The sequence below is a fragment of the Salvelinus fontinalis genome, chromosome 34, assembly GCF_029448725.1.
Source record: "Salvelinus fontinalis isolate EN_2023a chromosome 34, ASM2944872v1, whole genome shotgun sequence".
NCBI lineage: Eukaryota > Metazoa > Chordata > Actinopteri > Salmoniformes > Salmonidae > Salvelinus > Salvelinus fontinalis.
In genome coordinates, this window is record NC_074698.1 from 28,236,849 (window position 1) to 28,255,172 (window position 18,324).

The following is an 18,324-nucleotide window of genomic DNA, read 5'->3' on the forward strand; positions in this document are numbered from 1 at the left end:
CAAAAGCTAGCTTTTTCAAACAGAAATTTGCATCCTGCAGCACTAATTCCAAAAAGTTTTGTGACACTGTAAAGTCCATGGAGAATAAGAGTACCTCCTCCCAGCTGCAAACTGCACTGAGACTAGGAAACACTGTCACCACTGATAAATCCACGATAATCGAGAATTTCAATAAGCATTTCTCTACGGCTGGCCATGCTTTCCACCTAGCTACCCCTACCCCGGCCGACAGCTCTGCACGCCCCGCAGCAACTGGCCCCTGCTTCTCCTTCACCCAAATCCAGACAGCTGATGTTCTGAAAGAGCTGCAAAATCTGGATCCCTACAAATCAGCTGGGCTAGACTATCTGGACCCTCTCTTCCTAAAATTGTCCGCCGCATTGTTGCAACCTCTATTACTATTCTGTTCAATCTCTCTTTCGGAACGTCTGAGATTCCTAAAGATTGGAAAGTGGACGTGGTCATCCTTCTCTTCAAAGGGGGAGACACTCTAGAACCAAACTATTACATCCTGCCCTGCTTGTCTAAAGTCACCTGCAACAAGAGCGACATCGTTGATATATACAGAGAAAAGAGTCGGCCCGAGAATTGAACCCTGGAGAAGTACTTGGTGAACCAGGCGAGGCAGTCATTAGAGAAACCAAGGCTGTTGAGTCTACCGATAAGAATACAGTGATGGACAGAGTCTAAGCCTTGGCCAGGTCGATGAAGACGGCTGCACAGTACTGTCTTTCATCAATGGCGGTTATGATATCGTTTAGTACCTTGAGCGTAGCTGAGGTGCACCTGTGACCAGTTCGGAAACCGGATTGCACAGCGGAGAAAGTACGGTGGGATTCGAAATGGTCAGTGATCTGTTTGTTAACTTGGCTTTCGAAAACTTTAGAAAGGCAGAGCAGAATGGATATAGGTCTGTAACAGTTTGAGTCTGGAGTGTCACCCCCTTTGAAGATGGGGATGACCGCGGCAGCTTTCCAATCTTTAGGAATCTCGGACGATACGAAAGAGAGGTTGAACAGACTAGTAATAGCGGTTGCAACAATGGCGGCGGAACATTTTAGAAAGAGGGTCCAGATTGTCTAGCCCAGGGGTGTCAAACTCAAATACCCAGTGGGCCAAAATGTAAAACCTGAACAAAGTCGCGGGCCAACATTGAACAAATGAACCTTTTAATATGGACCCAAACAAGTTTTGCTTTAACATTGAATATGGAACAAGCATCGCTTATTTCCATACAATATATAATTTAATAGTGGAGACATGCAAAATCGAATTTCAAATGAAAAAACACATCAATGGCATTCATTTATTAAATAAATAAAATTTAAATAAAAATCGTATGCCTCTTTTCTATTTGCAGCCTTCTGATTTAAATACCAAAATAAACTTTTTAAAACTTTTTCCACTGGCTAATAATCAACCATTCAAGCCCATGCCTTGTAGCAAGAAAAAGTGCACAAAGAAAACGTTAATTATTGCACACTGATCTAATCTTTTTCACGAACTCTCCCTCATTAAAGGGCCGGGCTGATTTTGCGATCTCTGCTGCCACTATATAACTAGCCTTTACAGCAGCCTCACTTTGTGATGTGGCTTTTTTGAACATATTCTGTTGTGAAACCAAACTTCTTTTCATCTCCTCTACTTTCTGGCTCCTTTGAGTCATGTCCAGGTCCTTGTATTTGTCATGGTGTTTCGTTTCATAGTGTCGTCTAATGTTCTACTCCTTACTTACAGCCACGTTGACTCCACAAACAAGACAAACAGGTTTGTCTTTTACATATGTAAACAGATATTCTGCCTCCCACTTGCCCAGAAAGCTCCTGTTTTCTGCCTTTCTTTTCGCCATTTTTGGGAAGGGATAGCGCGCTGACAGTTGTAGCGTCTATGTTGCTATGACTACTGTCACAGAGGAGAGGGCGTTTCTGGGTCCTGTCCTGATTGGCGCGCGAAAACAACAGCAGAGCATTATGGGATTCGTAGTATTAGCGGTGAATGCGCTGTATAATACCGGCGGGCCAGCTCTAGTAGTAATTTGGTATTGTCTCGCGGGCCAAATATAATTACCCCGCGGGCCAAATTTGGCCCGCGGGCCAGAGTTTGACACCCATGGTCTAGCCCAACTGATTTGATTTGTAAATGATCCATGGTATGACCATATTAATACAATTCCATATGGCCTTGGACCCCTAGACATTGCATCGCTAGTGTAGCGTTAGAAGTAGGCTGGTTAGGTGGGTTTCATAACACTTAGCTGCCAAATAGAGATACAGTATGTATTACACATTTGTTATGGCTTTACCTTTTTATTAGGAATGGAAAGAGGAGCTATCGTCCATCTTCAGAGACAGATCTTATGAGGATGGAAATGATGAAGACCAGGAAAGGGATGATGATGATGATGACGATGATGAAAAGATATCAGCTTTGTATGGAAAAGATGGACGTGGGGCAACCTTAGAAGAATTAATGGACAGAATGCACTTCAGAGAAATTCCAGAGTTTCGTTTATCAGTGAAGAAAATATTTCTATGTGACACAGTAAGTTACTGTCATGCTAGTTCACTTCTGTGAAGATTGTGTGCTTTTGTGAAAAAAACATTTTTGGTCAGCAACCAGGTCTGATTACAACTTATTACATCTGTTAGGTTCTTTGATCTTCCTCAAAGTGTTATTTTAAGATTATATATGTTTTTTAATCAATGCATATAATGATGCTTTTTTACAATTGCAGGCAGAAGAACTCTCTGAAAAGATAACCTGTTACACACGGAGTGACACACAGAGTGATACATTTAAAAGACAGTATTGGCCGCTTGTGAAGTGTATAACCATCAAGGTGCCAAACTCCAAAGACCTGCTGGAGCATGTTGTGCTGGTTGATCTTCCAGGCAATGGAGACTGCAACAAGAGCAGAGATGAGATGTGGAAATTGGTAATTATTTACAATTCTTATTGATGATTATGCCATGTTCTGCTTAGAATTGTATTCCTGCAACTTCTAATTGATGTTAGTTTAACGTCATAGGGATCAACATCATAGGTGCAGGGCCAAATGGCTAGCTATATCTATGTATTTTAGTTTATTTATATTAATGTACAATTGATGAATAAATACATAATACAGTGCATTTGGAAAGTATTCAGGCCCCTTCCCTTTTACCATATTTTGTTAAGTTACAGCCTTATTCTAAAATTAATTAAATCTGCATCAATATAAACACAATACCCCATAATGACAAAGTGAAAACAGGTTTGTAGACATTTTTGCAAATGTATTAAAAAAACAGAAATTGCTTTTTTTACATAAGTATAAAGACCCTTTGATATGAGACTCGAAATTGAGCTCAGGTGTATCCTTTTTACATCGATCATCCTTGAGATGTTTCTACAACTTGATGGTAGTCCACCTGGTAAATTCAATTGATTGGACATGCTTTGGAAAGGCACACACCTGTCTATATATGATCCTGCAGTTGACAGTGCATGTCAGACCAAAAATCAAGTTATGAGATCGAAGGAATTGTCTGTAGAGCTCCGAGACAGGATTGTGTCACAGATCTGGGGAAAGGTACCAAAACATTTCCGCAGCATTGAACGCCCCCCAGAACACAGTGGCCTCCATCATCCTTAAATGGAAGAAGTTTAGAACCACCAAGACTCTTCCTAGAGCTGGCTGCCCGGCCAAACTGAGCAATCGGGGGAGAAGGGCCTTGGTCAGGGAGGTGACCAAGAACCCGATGGTCACACTAACAGAGCTCCAGAGTTCCTCTGTGGAGATGGGAGAACCTTCCCGAAGGACAACCATCTCTGCAGCACTCCACCAATCAGGCCTTTATGGTAGGCCTTTAAGTAGACTTTATGGTAGAAGGAAGCGACTCCTCAATAAAAGGCACATGACAGCCCGCTTGTCAAGAGGCACCTAAAGGACTCTCAGACTCTCGAAGGACTCTCTGGTCTGATGAAACCAAGATTGAACTCTGGCCTGAATGTCAGGATTGAATCAACCAAGATTGAACTCTGGCCCTACGATGAACCACGGTGGTGGCAGCATCATGCTGTGGGAATGTTTTTCAAGGGCAGAGACTGGGAGACTAGTCAGGATCGAGGGAAAGATGAACAGAGTAAAGTACAACGAGATCCTTGATGAAAACCTCCTCAGACTGCAGCGAAGGTTCATCTTCCAACAGGACAACGACCCTAAGTACACAGCCAAGACAGAGCAGGAGTAGCTTCGGGACAAGTCTCTAAATGTCCTTGAGTGGCCCAACCAGAGCCCGGACATGAACTCAATCAAACATCTGTGGAGAGGCCTGAAAATAGCTGTGCAGCGATGCTCCCAATCCAAATCAAATCATCTGTATTTGTTACATGCGCCGAATACAACCTTAGAGTGAAATGCTTACTTACAAGCCCTTAACCAACAATGCAGTTTTAAGAAAAGTAAGTGTTAAGTATAAATAATAGATAAGTAAAAAAACATATAGCAAATAATTACAGAGCAGCAGTGAAATAACAGTAGCGAGGCTATATCCAGGGGGTACCGGTACAGAGTCAATGTGCGGGGGCACAGGTTAGTCAAGGTATTTGAGGTAATGTGTACGTGTAGGTAGAGGTAAAGTGACTATGCATTGATAATAAACAGACAGCAGCAGCGGGGGGCAATGCAAATAGTCCAGGTAGCCGTTTGATTAGCTGTTCAGGAGTCTTATGGCTTGGGGGTAGAAGCTGTTAAGACCTAGACTTGACGCTCCGACACCGCGCGGTAGCAGAGAAAACAGTCTATGACTAGGGTGGATGGAGTCTTTGACAATTTTTAGGGCCTTCCTCCTGACACCGCCTGGTATAGAGGTCCTGGATGGCAGGAAGTTGGCCCCAGTGATGTACTGGGCCGTACCTGACAGAGCCTGATGCAGATAAGAATGGGAGAAACTCCCCAAACACAGCTGTGCCAAGCGTGTAGCGTCATTTTATTTAACCTGTATTTAACTAGGCAAGTCAGTTAAGAACAAATTCTTATTTTCAGTGACGGCCTAGGAACAGTGGGTTAACTGCCTTGTTCAGGGGCAGAACAACAGATTTTTACCTTGTCAGCTCGGGGATTCGATCTTGCAACCTTTCGGTCACTAGTCGAACGCTTTAACCACTATGCTACCCTGCCGCCTCATACCCAAGAAGTCTCGAGGCTGTAATCGCTGGCAAAGGTTCTTCACAAAGTACTGAGTAAACGGTCTGAATACTTACGTAAATGTGATATTTCAGTTTTTAGATTTTTATAAATTTGCAAAAAAATCTAAAAGCCTGTTTAGCCATTATGGGGTATTGTATGTAGAATGATGAAGGGGTGGGCGGAAACAATTGAATCCATATTAGAACAAGGCTGTAACTTAACAAGATGTGGGAAAAGTCAATGGGTCTGAATACTTTCTGAATGCACTGTATATAGTCATAGCTACGGGAAGTAGTTTGGTATGCAGAAGAAAAGAAATCGCCCGCGCTGAAGACGTCTATATCGGTCCCTCATACAGGACTAGTAAAGGCCCAGTGCACTACTTTAAGAAGAAAATGTAAAAGTGTATTTGAGTGTTTAACAGAATTTGATAACAAAACAGTTAATCTGATAATACTTCTGGAATATACAAATACTTGCTTAATATAACCTACAGTATGTTTTCCAGTTTTCTGGAAATACTTTGCAAATTCAACTTATTTCTATGTGAAAACTGAAATGGTCTATTCATTCCTTTCCCAATTTAGTAGACACTCTTATACAGAGCAACTTTCAGTAGTGAGTGCATACATTTTCATACTGATCCCCTGTGGGAATCAAATCCACAACCCTAGCAGTGTAATCACCATGCTCTACCAACTGAGCAACATCAACACATCACATCATCACAAACCTCTTGATGTCTCAATGTACTCAATTACTGTATTGGTCATTGTTTTTCTTCATGGTGACGGAAAGTCTACAGGTACAAACCTAGTTGACCAGCCTCTGCTTAATACAATAATGCACATTTACATTAAGTGGTTTGTAAGGATGGTAAATTAAAGCTGCATAAAAAGCGGTTGTTTTCCATGTTATTTGATCAAATATTTCCATGTTATTTAATATAAATATTTGAAGATAGGGTTTAGAATGACAGTTGCAGAGAAAGGGAAATAGCAAGAACTCTTACAATTCCAACTATAATCCTGCAAGATACTGTTCTTAATTATACAACTACTTTTTTGCCAAAGCAAAGGTGCTGAAAAAATTGTTTTGCCTGCGCTACAGATGTCTATGCTGCAGCACCTTCAGCATCCCTACTTCCCGCGGCTATGTATGTACAGCAGACCTAGGAAAGCTATGTATGCTATGAATAATATATTCCGTATATTGCACCATTAATGTTGGGATGTTTTAAGTTAATGTTACACTTCTTCAGTTTGTTGGAAACTGCTCTGCTGTGTGGATTGTAAGCGACATTGCACGAGCATGTTCAGAAAAGGAATCATGGGAGATTTTAGACAGCACCGTTAGCCTCATCGGGCCTGGTGGAGAATGTCGAAGCATCAGTTTCATCTGCACCAAGACAGACGACATTGAGGAAAATCAAAAGGCAAATGCACGTACCTCTATTTTGCGCAGAAATGAAACAACCAAGAGGCAAGTGAGGGACAAATTCAACAAACAAAAAGAAGTCAAGGTAAGTCCCAACTGACATAAAGGAATCTTTTGTGACTTGTCAACATGCTAATACTGTGTGTTGTAGTGGTGAATATTTAGCAATTTCATGGAATTCCTTGAGCGCAAGTTTACATTGTGCCATAAACTTTTTCATCAGACATTTTTGTTGTCTAATATACAAAACAAACAATTGAGTAATGGGTATGTATTTTTATTTATTAAAAGGTTAAACAGTTATTCTAATCTGGAATTTATCAGTCATATTCTTCAAAATCTTCAAATATATATTTGATTACTTTAAATTAGTTGAAGCACAACTACTTGCCTATTCATTTTTAGACCTTGCAAAATGTCAGTGTTTGGACTTAATTGAATTGGCTGTCATTGTTTCATTAACACCTTTCAGAAACACTTCAGTGGGGGAAAGGATTTCCTTCAGGTGTTTACTGTGAGTTCCAAGGAATATCAAAAGGAAAAGCATTTGCATCAAGAAGAGACAGGTACGATAACTGAACCTACGACATACCCTCTTAGAAAAAGTTGCAGGGCCTCCCGAGTGGCGCAGGGGTCTAAGGCACTGCATCCCAGTGCTAGCATGCATCACTACAGACCCAGGTTCGATCTGGGCTGTATCACAACCGGCTGTTTTTGGGAGTCCCATAGGGCGACGCACAATTGGCCCTGCGTTGTCCAGGTTAGGGGAGGGTTTAGCTGGAGGGGCTTTACTTGGCTCATCGCGCTATAGTGACTCCTTGTGTTGGTCCGGGTACCTGCAGGCTGACCTCGTCAGTTGAACGGTGTTTCCTCCTACACATTGGTGTGGCTGGCTTCCAGGTCAAGCGAGCGGGTGTTAAGAAGCGCGGTTTGGCGGGTCATGTTTCAGAGGATGCATGACTCGATCTTTGCCTCCCGAGCCCGTTGGGGAGTGGTTAGCGATGAGACAAGATCGAAATTGTGGAGAAAACGTGCTAAGTAGAACTATTCAGGGTTCTTCGATTTGTCTCCACAGGGGAACTCTTTCTGGTCCTCTATGTAGTGTTCTTCAAAGAACCACTGTATATGAATCTACCTAGAATCCTCTATGATGGGTTCTGCCTAGAATCATCCATGAAGGGTTTTTGCTAGAACCCTCTATGAATAGTTCCACCTGCCTTATTAGCCTTTAAAATTGTATTATTTTTGACAATACATTACAAATATCATAAAGCCTTTCTTTGAGGGCCTAGTTATACCCTAACACAGTGGTGTTAGGAATATCCTTGTTTACAGGCCACATCAGGCCTTCAAGTCACATTATGCTGGCTTGCAAAGTAATGTGTAATTCCATAGTCAGGATATTCCAACAAATGGAATTGCTAATCACCCGCAACTTGCATTCAGAATGACTGCCAGGGTAGAGAAAATCTAAAATTGAGACTCCATCTATCATCTAAACTGGAGCAACCATCTCAGTAATGGGTGCAATAAATCCAACAGATTGGATAAGTTTAGAAAACAGTATGTTATTTAACTTTGTGTAGCATACAATTTATCAACCAATCAATGTACATGCAAAGAAAACCAGATATTACAGTAAAACAAACAATTCTGAAAATCTCCCTGCAATAGAGCATGCTGGGAAATATTATATATGGTTCTATGTAGAACCCTTCTTGCCTTCCAAAGAATCCTTTTGTCTTCCAAAGAATTATCTAAGAACCCTTTCTTCCAAAAACGGTTCTTAGGATGTTAAATGTTCAAGGTAGAACACTTTGACTTACAAAGAACGATTGTCTTCCAAAAAGGGTTCTACTGATCAAACGGTTCTTTGAAGACCCCTATCCCTCCACAAATAACAGTTTTGTAACCCTTTTTTCTAAGCGTGGAGAGACAGATTACATCTAATTGTGTCCTGTATTCATATGCCTATACTTTTTATTTTTTTATTTGTGTGTATTGCAATGTAAACTGCTTTACATAGCAACAAACATCACCCAAGCACAATATCTATTTCAACATGACCTGTAGTATCTGTTAAATTGAAACATGCAATAAGTCCTAGTCAAGAACAATCCCAGGCTCCACCCAAGTGTAGCCTGGACAATATGATAGTCAATAATGCAGGTTGTTGTTTTCTATCAAATATTGTGGGTAGTGTGTATACATACAGCATGATAAGCTATCCTCATGTCCTCTGAAACATTTAACTTTATTGTAAGGAGACTTGTCTTCTAGGCAAAGTATATCTGTCTCTTTTTACCACTGCTAAATCCTGATTCCTAACTTGAAATCTGCATGCATAAGTAGAATTATGGCCTTAATTAATAATTTTGTTAATCAAACTGAAACAGAAATAGGAAAATCAAATACTCAAGACTTGAATCCAGGATCATTAAAAGTATCAAAAGAACACTGAGAACAACCAAAAGTATAAATAAATCTTGTTTTTAATTGATGTTTCAGAAATACCCAAACTTCAGGAATTTCTCAGAAATCTCAATGATCGTAGTACAAAGACTTCAGATTATGTTTCTGGAGCCTATGGGATCCTCTCTCTGATACAAGGAGCCAAAAGCAGTGACATGGTATTGTACTTAACAGAACAAATGTTTCTCATAATTAACACTCCCTACATGTGAGTCAGTGTATTACAGTATATTGATTATGTTGAGTTTGAATTTCAGACAGACAGCAAAGAAGAGGTGTACCAGGTTCTGGAACAGAGGCTCAAGGATGAGATCAAGTCCATTGGTCAAACTATGGATGAGGCTTATGAGACTTTTGAACGATGCCTCTCAGAAGGAGTTCGACAGTCTGAAGAATCATGCGAGAAATTAATGAATAAAGTGATAGCACCAGTAAGCTATAAAAATGAAACGTTTTAACAAGTCAACGTGTATACTTGCTACCCATTTTGTGCTTATGCCAGAGAACCTGAAAATCAATACACTCAACCAGGACCCCAAAAGCGATTTGATTACTTCTTGTAACTCACATTATCGTGCGATAGATTCAGATTGAAGTAAATGGGAAAGTAATCTCTCGTGGACAGACACACCTAACATAACTGGTATTGGCAGCATCTGTCAACAGAGTGTGGGACACAACATCTAACAAGGAATTTTGTTCCGGTAACCCACATTTTTCATTTGGACAAAATATGATTTCGCAGGTGTTCGCATTTTACATTTACATTTTAAGTCATTTAGCTGACGCTCTTATCCAGAGCGACTTACAAATTGGAAAGTTCATACATTTTCATCCTGGTCCCCCCGTGGGGAATGAACCCACAACCCTGGCGTTGCAAGCGCCATGCTCTACCAACTGAGCCACACGGGACCACAATGGTCCCGCATCTTTCAAATTTTGGAAGGGGAGGGGACATTTGGCCCATAGACTTGCCCATAACTTGCAAAGAAAGGAGGGTGGAGCTACCACCATGCTTCCGCTCCTTGTTCTAGTATCTTGTGGAACACGTCTGTCCCCAGAAATTAATCAAGCATTGGACACAATTATGCAAGGTTTCAGTTCTGGGTTTCCTAAATTAATGGGAGATATTTACCACCAAGAAAATACTAAACATATGGACCTCTACTGCATGGTTATTGACTTCACCAAGACTTTTGACACTGTAAAGAAGGAGTGGTTATGGAAGATCTTCTGTGGTGGTGATATCTCTGAAGTCTTCCCCACCTCAACGGCGTCAAGCAAGGATGTATCTTTGGCCCAGTGCTGTTCAACCTCTTATAAGTTTTCTTTGTTTTACTGTCATCTTCAAAAATGCCCCTAAGGACCTCAACATTGACCTCTACATCAGATACAAGGACGATGGTTCAATCTAACAACCTCCGCAGGCTACAAGCAAAGACAAATACAAAAGAACATCTTGTCCATAAGTACCTCGTTTTTATTTTTATTTTTTTTATTTCACCTTTATTTAACCAGGTAGGCTAGTTGAGAACAAGTTCTCATTTGCAACTGCGACCTGGCCAAGATAAAGCATAGCAGTGTGAACAGACAACAACACAGAGTTACACATGGAGTAAACAATAAACAAGTCAATAACATGGTAGAAAAAAAGAAAAAAAGAGAATCTATATACAATGTGTGCAAAAGGCATGAGGAGGTAGGCAATAAATCAGATAATTACAATTTAGCAGATTAACACTGGAGTGGTAAATCATCAGATGATCATGTGCAAGTAGAGATACTGGTGTGCAAAAAAAGCAGAAAAGGAAATAAAAGCAGTATGGGGAGGGTGAGGTAGGTAAATTGGGTGGGCTATATACCGATGGACTATGTACAGCTGCAGCGATCGGTTAGCTGCTCGGATAGCAGATGTTTAAAGTTGTTGAGGGAGATAAAAGTCTCCAACTTCAGAGATTTTTGCAATTCGTTCCAGTCGCAGGCAGCAGAGAACTGGAAGGAAAGGCGTCCAAATTAGGTTTTGGCTTTAGGGATGATCAGTGAGATACACCTGCTAGAGCGCGTGCTACGGGTGGGTGTAGCCATCGTGACCAGTGAACTGAGATAAGGCGGCACTTTACCTAGCATAGCCTTGTAGATGACCTGGAGCCAGTGGGTCTGACGGCGAACATGTAGCGAGGGCCAGCCGACTAGGGCATACAGATCGCAGTGGTGGGTCGAATAAGGTGCTTTAGTAACAAAACGGATGGCACTGTGATAAACTGCATCCAGTTTGCTGAGTAGAGTATTGGAAGCCATTTTGTAGATGACATCGCCGAAGTCGAGGATCGGTAGGATAGTCAGTTTCACTAGGGTGAGTTTGGCGGCGTGAGTGAAGGAGGCTCTGTTGCGAAATAGAAAGCCGACTCTAGATCTGATTTTGGATTGGAGATGTGTGATATGAGTCTGGAAGGAGAGTTTGCAGTCTAGCCAGACACCTAGGTACTTATAGATGTCCACATATTCTAGGTCAGAACCGTCCAGGGTGGTGATGCTAGTCGGGCGTGCGGGTGCAGGCAGCGAACGGTTGAAGAGCATGCATTTGGTTTTACTAGCGTTTAAGAGCAGTTGGAGGCCACGGAAGGAGTGTTGAATGGCATTGAAGCTCGTTTGGAGGTTGGTTATCACAGTGTCCAAAGAAGGGCCAGAAGTATACAGAATGGTGTCGTCTGCGTAGAGGTGGATCAGGGAATCGCCCGCAGCAAGAGCAACATCATTGATATATATAGAGAAAAGAGTCGGCCCGAGAATTGAACCCTGTGGTACCCCCATAGAGACTGCCAGAGGACCGGACAGCATGCCTTCCAATTTGACGCACTGAACTCTGTCTGCAAAGTAGTTGGTGAACCAGGCAAGGCAGTCATTAGAAAAACCGAGGCTACTGAGTCTGCCGATAAGAATATGGTGATTGACAGAGTCGAAAGCCTTTGCCAGGTCGATGAAGACGGCAGCACAGTACTGTCTTTTATCGATGCCGGTTATGATATCATTTAGTACCTTGAGCGTGGCTGAAGTGCACCCGTGACCGGCTCGGAAACCGGATTGCACAGCGGAGAAGGTACGGTGGGATTCGAGATGGTCAGTGATCTGTTTGTTGACTTGGCTTTCGAAGACCTTAGATAGGCAGGGCAGGATGGATATAGGTCTGTAACAGTTTGGGTCCAGGGTGTCTCCCCCTTTGAAGAGGGGGATGACCGCGGCAGCTTTCCAATCCTTGGGGATCTCAGATGATACGAAGGAGAGGTTGAACAGGCTGGTAATAGGGGGTGCGACAATGGCGGCGGACAGTTTCAGAAATAGGGGGTCCAGATTGTCAAGCCCAGCTGATTTGTATGGGTCCAGGTTTTCCAGCTCTTTCAGAACATCTGCTATCTGGATTTGGGTAAAGGAGAAGCTGGGGAGGCTTGGGCGAGTAGCAGCGGGGGGGGGGGGGGGGGCTGTTGGCCAAGGTTGGAGTCGCCAGGAGGAAGGAGGAAGGCATGGCCAGCCATTGAGAAATGCTTGTTGAAGTCTTCGATCATCACGGATTTATCGGTGGTGACCGTGTTACCTAGCCTCAGTGCAGTGGGCAGCTGGGAGGAGGTGCTCTTGTTCTCCATGGACTTTACAGTATCCCAGAACTTTTTGGAGTTAGAGCTACAGGATGCAAATTTCTGCTTGAAAAAGCTGGCCTTTGCTTTCCTGACTGACTGCGTGTATTGGTTCCTGACTTCACCGAACAGTTGCATATCGCGTGGGCTCTTCGATGCTATTGCAGTTCGCCACAGGATGTTTTTGTGCTGGTCGAGGGCAGTCAGGTCTGGAGTGAACCAAGGGCTATATCTGTTCTTAGTTCTGCATTTTTTGAACGGAGCATGCTTGTCTAATATGGTGAGGAAGTAACTTTTAAAGAATGACCAGGCATCCTCAACTGACGGGATGAGGTCAATATCCATCCAGGGTACCCGGGCCAGGACGATTAGAAAGGCCTGCTCGCAGAAGTGTTTTAGGGAGCGTTTGATAGTGATGAGGGGTGGCCGTTTGACCGCGGACCCGCAGCGGATACAGGCAATGAGGCAGTGATCGCTGAGATCTTGATTGAAGACAGCAGCGGTGTATTTGGAGGGCAGGTTGGTCAGGATAATGTCTATTAGGGTGCCCATGCTGACGGATTTAGGGTTGTACCTGGTAGGTTCCTTGATGATTTGTGTGAGATTGAGGGCATCTAGCTTAGATTGTAGGACTGCCGGGGTGTTAAGCATATCCCAGTTTAGGTCACCTAACAGAACAAACTCTGAAGCTAGATGGGGAGCGATCAATTCACAGATGGTGTCCAGGGCACAGCTGGGAGCTGAGGGGGGTCGGTAGCAGGCGGCAACAGTGAGAGACTTATTTCTGGAGAGATTAATTTTTAAAATTAGAAGTTCGAACTGTTTGGGCATAGACCTGGAAAGTATGACAGAACTTTGCAGGCTATCTCTGCAGTAGATTGCAACTCCTCCCCCTTTGGCAGTTCTATCTTGACGGAAAGTGTTATAGTTGGGTATGGAAATCTCAGAATTTTTGGTGGCCTTCCTAAGCCAGGATTCAGACACGGCAAGGACATCAGGGTTGGCAGAGTGTGCTAAAGCGGTGAGTAAGACAAACTTAGGGAGGAGGCTTCTGATGTTGACATGCATGAGGCCAAGGCTTTTTCGATCACAGAAGTCAACAAATGAGGGTGCCTGGGGACATGCAGGGCCTGGGTTAACCTCCACGTCACCCGAGGAACAGAGGAGTAGTAGGATGAGGGTGCGGCTAAAGGCTATCAAAACTGGTCGCCTAGAGCGTTGGAGACAAGGAATAAAAGGAGCAGATTTATGGCCGTGGTAGAATAGATTCTGGGCATAATGTGCAGACAGGGGTATGGTGGGGCACGGGTACAGCGGAGGCAAGCCCAGGCACTGGGTGATGATAAGAGAGGTTGTATCTCTGGACATGCTGGTCTCAATGGGTGAGGTCACCGCATGTGTGGGAGGTGGGACGAAGGGGGTATCAGAGGTACGGAGAGTGGAACTACGGGGTCCATTGCAAACCAAAACAATGATAATTATGATAACTAGCCTGAACAACAGTATACAAGGCATATTGATATTTGGCAGAGACATACAGTAAGGCATAAAGTGATTGCAGGTCTTGATTGGGAGAGCTAGCTAAAACAACAGGTGAGATAACAGCAGCTAGTCAGCTAACACAGCAACAGCAGGTAAAAATGGCGACGACTAGGCAGAGAGGGTCGGATTAACTACACACAGAGCCTGAGTTAAAACACAGAGCCGACAGATAAAACACAAGTAAACAGAATGGAGTACCGTAAATTAATGGACAGTCCGGCAGGCATCAGCTATGTAGCCAGGTGATCATAGTGTCCAGGGGGCAGCCGTAGATGGAGCAGGGAAGTCGCCGCTAAGCTAGCACGCGGTGTTTAAAGTTAGTAGCCCGGGGGGGTGAGTCTGCTCAGACGAAGGGGGTCTGCTCAGACGGAGGCCGGTTGAGGGTACAGCGGATGGGGTATTCGTCTGCAGACCAGATGTGGACGTGTCGACAGAGAATCCAGGCCGGATGGCGAGAGAGAGGTTGTGATTGTAGAATTGTGTTTGCTAACTGATGCTAGCTTCGTAGCAGTGGCACTAGCTGTGCTAGCTGCGTTAGCTGCAGGCTAGCTGTGAGGATCAGAAGTAGTGGCTCAGGGATTACGGCAGGGATCCGGCGTTGTTGTCGAGAGACAGTCCGATGCTGTTAAATTGGTGAGTAATATCCAGGCTAATAACAGGGCTGGTGTCTGTGCCGAAAGTAAAAGCTGCTAGCATCGGTTAAAAATGGCTAAGTAGCTTGTAGCTGGTAGCTTGTAGCTGGTTAGCTACTGGGGGTTCTTGAATGTGTTCCACAGTTCCAACGGTAAAAGCTGCTAGCATCGGTTAAAAATGGCTAAGTAGCTTGTAGCTGGTAGCTTGTAGCTGGTTAGCTACTGGGGGTTCGTGGATGTGTTCCAAAGATAAAAAATGATAGCGATTCCGTACCACATTGGGTGAGGTAGGTTACCGGAAGGTATAATCGAATTGAAAATCGAAAAGAGATAGAAAAAATAATAATAAATATATACAAGAAGTACGAAAAAATACAATGTTAACGACGATTGTGCCTCAACGGATCTACGTCAATGCCTCTGAGCTCTGGAATGCCGACCACATCACATACCTGGGGAGCACCATCTCTGAGGACAACTCACTCGACCAAGAAATAACAAACAGAATCCTGCCCAAGCCAGTCATTGGGAAGAATGAGGAACAGGATACTCAACCATCACACCATCCCTCTTTCCACCAAACTAAAAATATAATATGGTAGTGATCACAACCCTGCTGTAGGGCTGTGAAACTTGGACCCTGAACAGTCCCCACATCAAACAGCTGGAAACATTCCATACACAATCTCTGAGATCTATTATGGGTATCTGGTGGCTTGACAGGGTCTTCAACCTGGAGGTAATGCAGAGAACAAACAGCATAAAGGCACAGCTCCGATGGACTGGCCACACTATCAGGATGCCCCAACACCGTCTCCCAAGAAATATTTTCTTTGGCGAGCTGCAGCAGGGGCATTGAAAGACAGGCCAGCCCAAAACGTGCTTAGGGATAGGCGTCCCGTCAGAAATCGGAGGGCGCGCAATTCAAATAAATAATCATAATAAATTCTTGTTAATCTAACTGCATTGTCCGATTTACAATAGGCTTTACAGCGAAAGCATACCATGCGATTGTTTGAGGACGGCGCCCCACATCAACATATTTTTCAACCAGCACAGGCTTCATAAAATCACAAATAGCTATTAAATAAATCACTTACTTTTGAAAATCTTCCTCTGTTTGCAATCCCAAGGGTTCCAGCTACAACACGAATGTTAGTTTTGTTAGATAAAATCCTTTATATCCCAAAATGTCAGTTTAGGTTGCGCCATCGATTTCAGAAATCCACTCGTTCAACATGCAGACAAAGTAGTTCAAAAAGCTACCACTAAACTTTGTTCAAACAAGTCAAACTACGTTTCTAGTCAATCCTCAGGTATCCTAAAATGTAAATAAACTATAATATTTCATACAGAAAGAAGTATGTTCAATAGAAATGTAAAATTCGTAAGCACGCGCCAACAGACTGATTTTGAACTGGGAGTCTTTGTACAAAAACTCAAAATTCTTGCTCGTTTTTGAAGAAACAAGCCTGAAACAATGACATCTAGTGGAAGCCATGGGAATTGCAATCTGGGAGCTGGAATTACATAGAACCCATTGCTTTACATTATAAGAGTCTGGGAGCTCAACAACAACAAAAAAATCAGGTTGGTTTTTCTTTGGAATCTTCCCTGCCATACCAATTGTGTTATAGTCTCAGACATTATTTTAACTTTCTAGAAACTTCAAAGTGTTTTCTATCCAATGCTACCAATTATATGCATATCCTGGCATCTGGGCCTGAGTAACAGGCAGTTTACTTTGGACACGTCAGTCAGGCGGAAATTCAGGAAAATAGACCCAAGCTCTAAGAAGTTATTGAAAGACAACCAGCAATAGGCAACTTCAAGCTGGAAATAAACAACCATCTAACTGAAGCCAGAGAAAAGCGTTTTTACTGCACAACCGGGACAACAACACCAACAGAAGAACAGAATTTCAAAACTTGGACTCCTCAGCCACTCAAGAAGCCACAATAAACAAAAGTGACATGCACAAGATGTAATTATCCAAACTGGCGGACTCCCAGAAAGAGAAATGGGAGAGTGGTACGTTCCTAATATAAATTAAATTATCGTGTGTTGAGTCTCTTGATTTTCACATTTCTCTGCCGATAGCATGCATCGGCTCCCACAGATATAGGATTGCACAATAGTGGAAATGCAGCTATTGATAGATTCTTATGCATTATAGATGTTGAATGCTGTGCTGTTAAAAACATTGAACATATTTAAAAAATGTATTCCCAGGGAGGGAAAAAAGGCAGTGGATATCATAAAGTAGTGAAGTCTTTATGCAAGAATGGCGGTGTTTACAAACCAAAAGGGAAAAAGAAAAGCAGGGAAATAAACCTTAATGAGAGTTTAGCCTCATGTATGAGAAGTCTCATTGATGAAGAGTTTAAGACATATTTCCCGTAAGTCATTTAATCATTATCAGTAAAAAATATATATAAACAATTGACTCTGAAATTCAATCAACATGAAATTCCATCAAATTTGGTAACCATACTTCTGATTTGGACATACTGTGTTTCAGAAACGAGGGCAAACGTGGCCCAATCAGGGAGCAGATTGAGAATTCCTCCCTTGACACAAACAGCTTGGTTGGGGAGCACCAGGAAGTGTTACTTCATCTGACATTCCTCAAGGCAGAGGTAGGTTTTTCAAAACAAAATTGCCCATACACACATATACAGTGCCTTCAGGAAGTATTCCAATAATGCCAAAGTGGAAGAAAATGTGAATTTTCATGAAAAATGTATGAAAAATAAAACACTAATATATCTTGATTAGATAAGTACTCACCCCCTGAGACAATACATGTTAGAAACACCTTTGACAGTGATTACAGCTGTGAGTCTTTTTGGGTAAGTCTTTATGAGCTTTGCACACCTATTAGTACAATATTAGCACATTCTTATTTTTTTAAATCTTCAAGCTCTGTCAAGATGGTTGTTGATCCTTGCTAGAAAGACATTTTCAATACTTGCCATAGATTTCCAAGCCGATTTAAGTCAAAACTGTAACTAGGCCAATCAGGAACATTCAATGTCATCTTGGTAAGCAACTCCAGTGTCTTGTGTTTTAGGTTATTGTCCTCCTGAAAGGTGAATTTGTCTCCCAGTGTCTGTTGGAAAGAAGAGTGAAGCAGGTTTTACTTTAGGATTTTGCCTGTGCTTAGTTGTACTCCGTTTCTTTTTATCCTAGAAAACTCCCTAGTCCTTTTCGATGACAAACATACCCATAACATGATGCAGCCAACACAATGCTTGAAAATGTGAAGAGTGGTACTCAGTGATGTGTTATGTTGGATTTGCCCCAAAAATAACCTTTTGCATTCAGGACAAAAAGTTAATTTCTTTGCCACATTTTTTTGCAGTATTACTTAAGTGCCTTGTTGCAAACAGGAGTAACTACAACCATTAATCTCTGTAAATGTTTTTAAAATCATCATAGG

The 18,324-nt window shown here is 42.5% G+C and overlaps 1 protein-coding gene across 1 annotated transcript in view; it reads left to right on the top strand.

The window, feature by feature from the left end:
- Window positions 1-18,324, top strand: part of LOC129832780 (nuclear GTPase SLIP-GC-like) — a 59,803-nt gene that overhangs the window by 16,778 nt on the left and 24,701 nt on the right. The window contains exons 7-14 of the mRNA XM_055896777.1: window positions 2,314-2,541; window positions 2,735-2,935; window positions 6,432-6,692; window positions 7,080-7,173; window positions 9,116-9,237; window positions 9,337-9,510; window positions 17,115-17,281; window positions 17,404-17,521. Coding sequence (XP_055752752.1) covers window positions 2,314-2,541; window positions 2,735-2,935; window positions 6,432-6,692; window positions 7,080-7,173; window positions 9,116-9,237; window positions 9,337-9,510; window positions 17,115-17,281; window positions 17,404-17,521 — 1,365 coding nt within the window. The remainder of the gene's footprint in view (window positions 1-2,313; window positions 2,542-2,734; window positions 2,936-6,431; window positions 6,693-7,079; window positions 7,174-9,115; window positions 9,238-9,336; window positions 9,511-17,114; window positions 17,282-17,403; window positions 17,522-18,324) is intronic.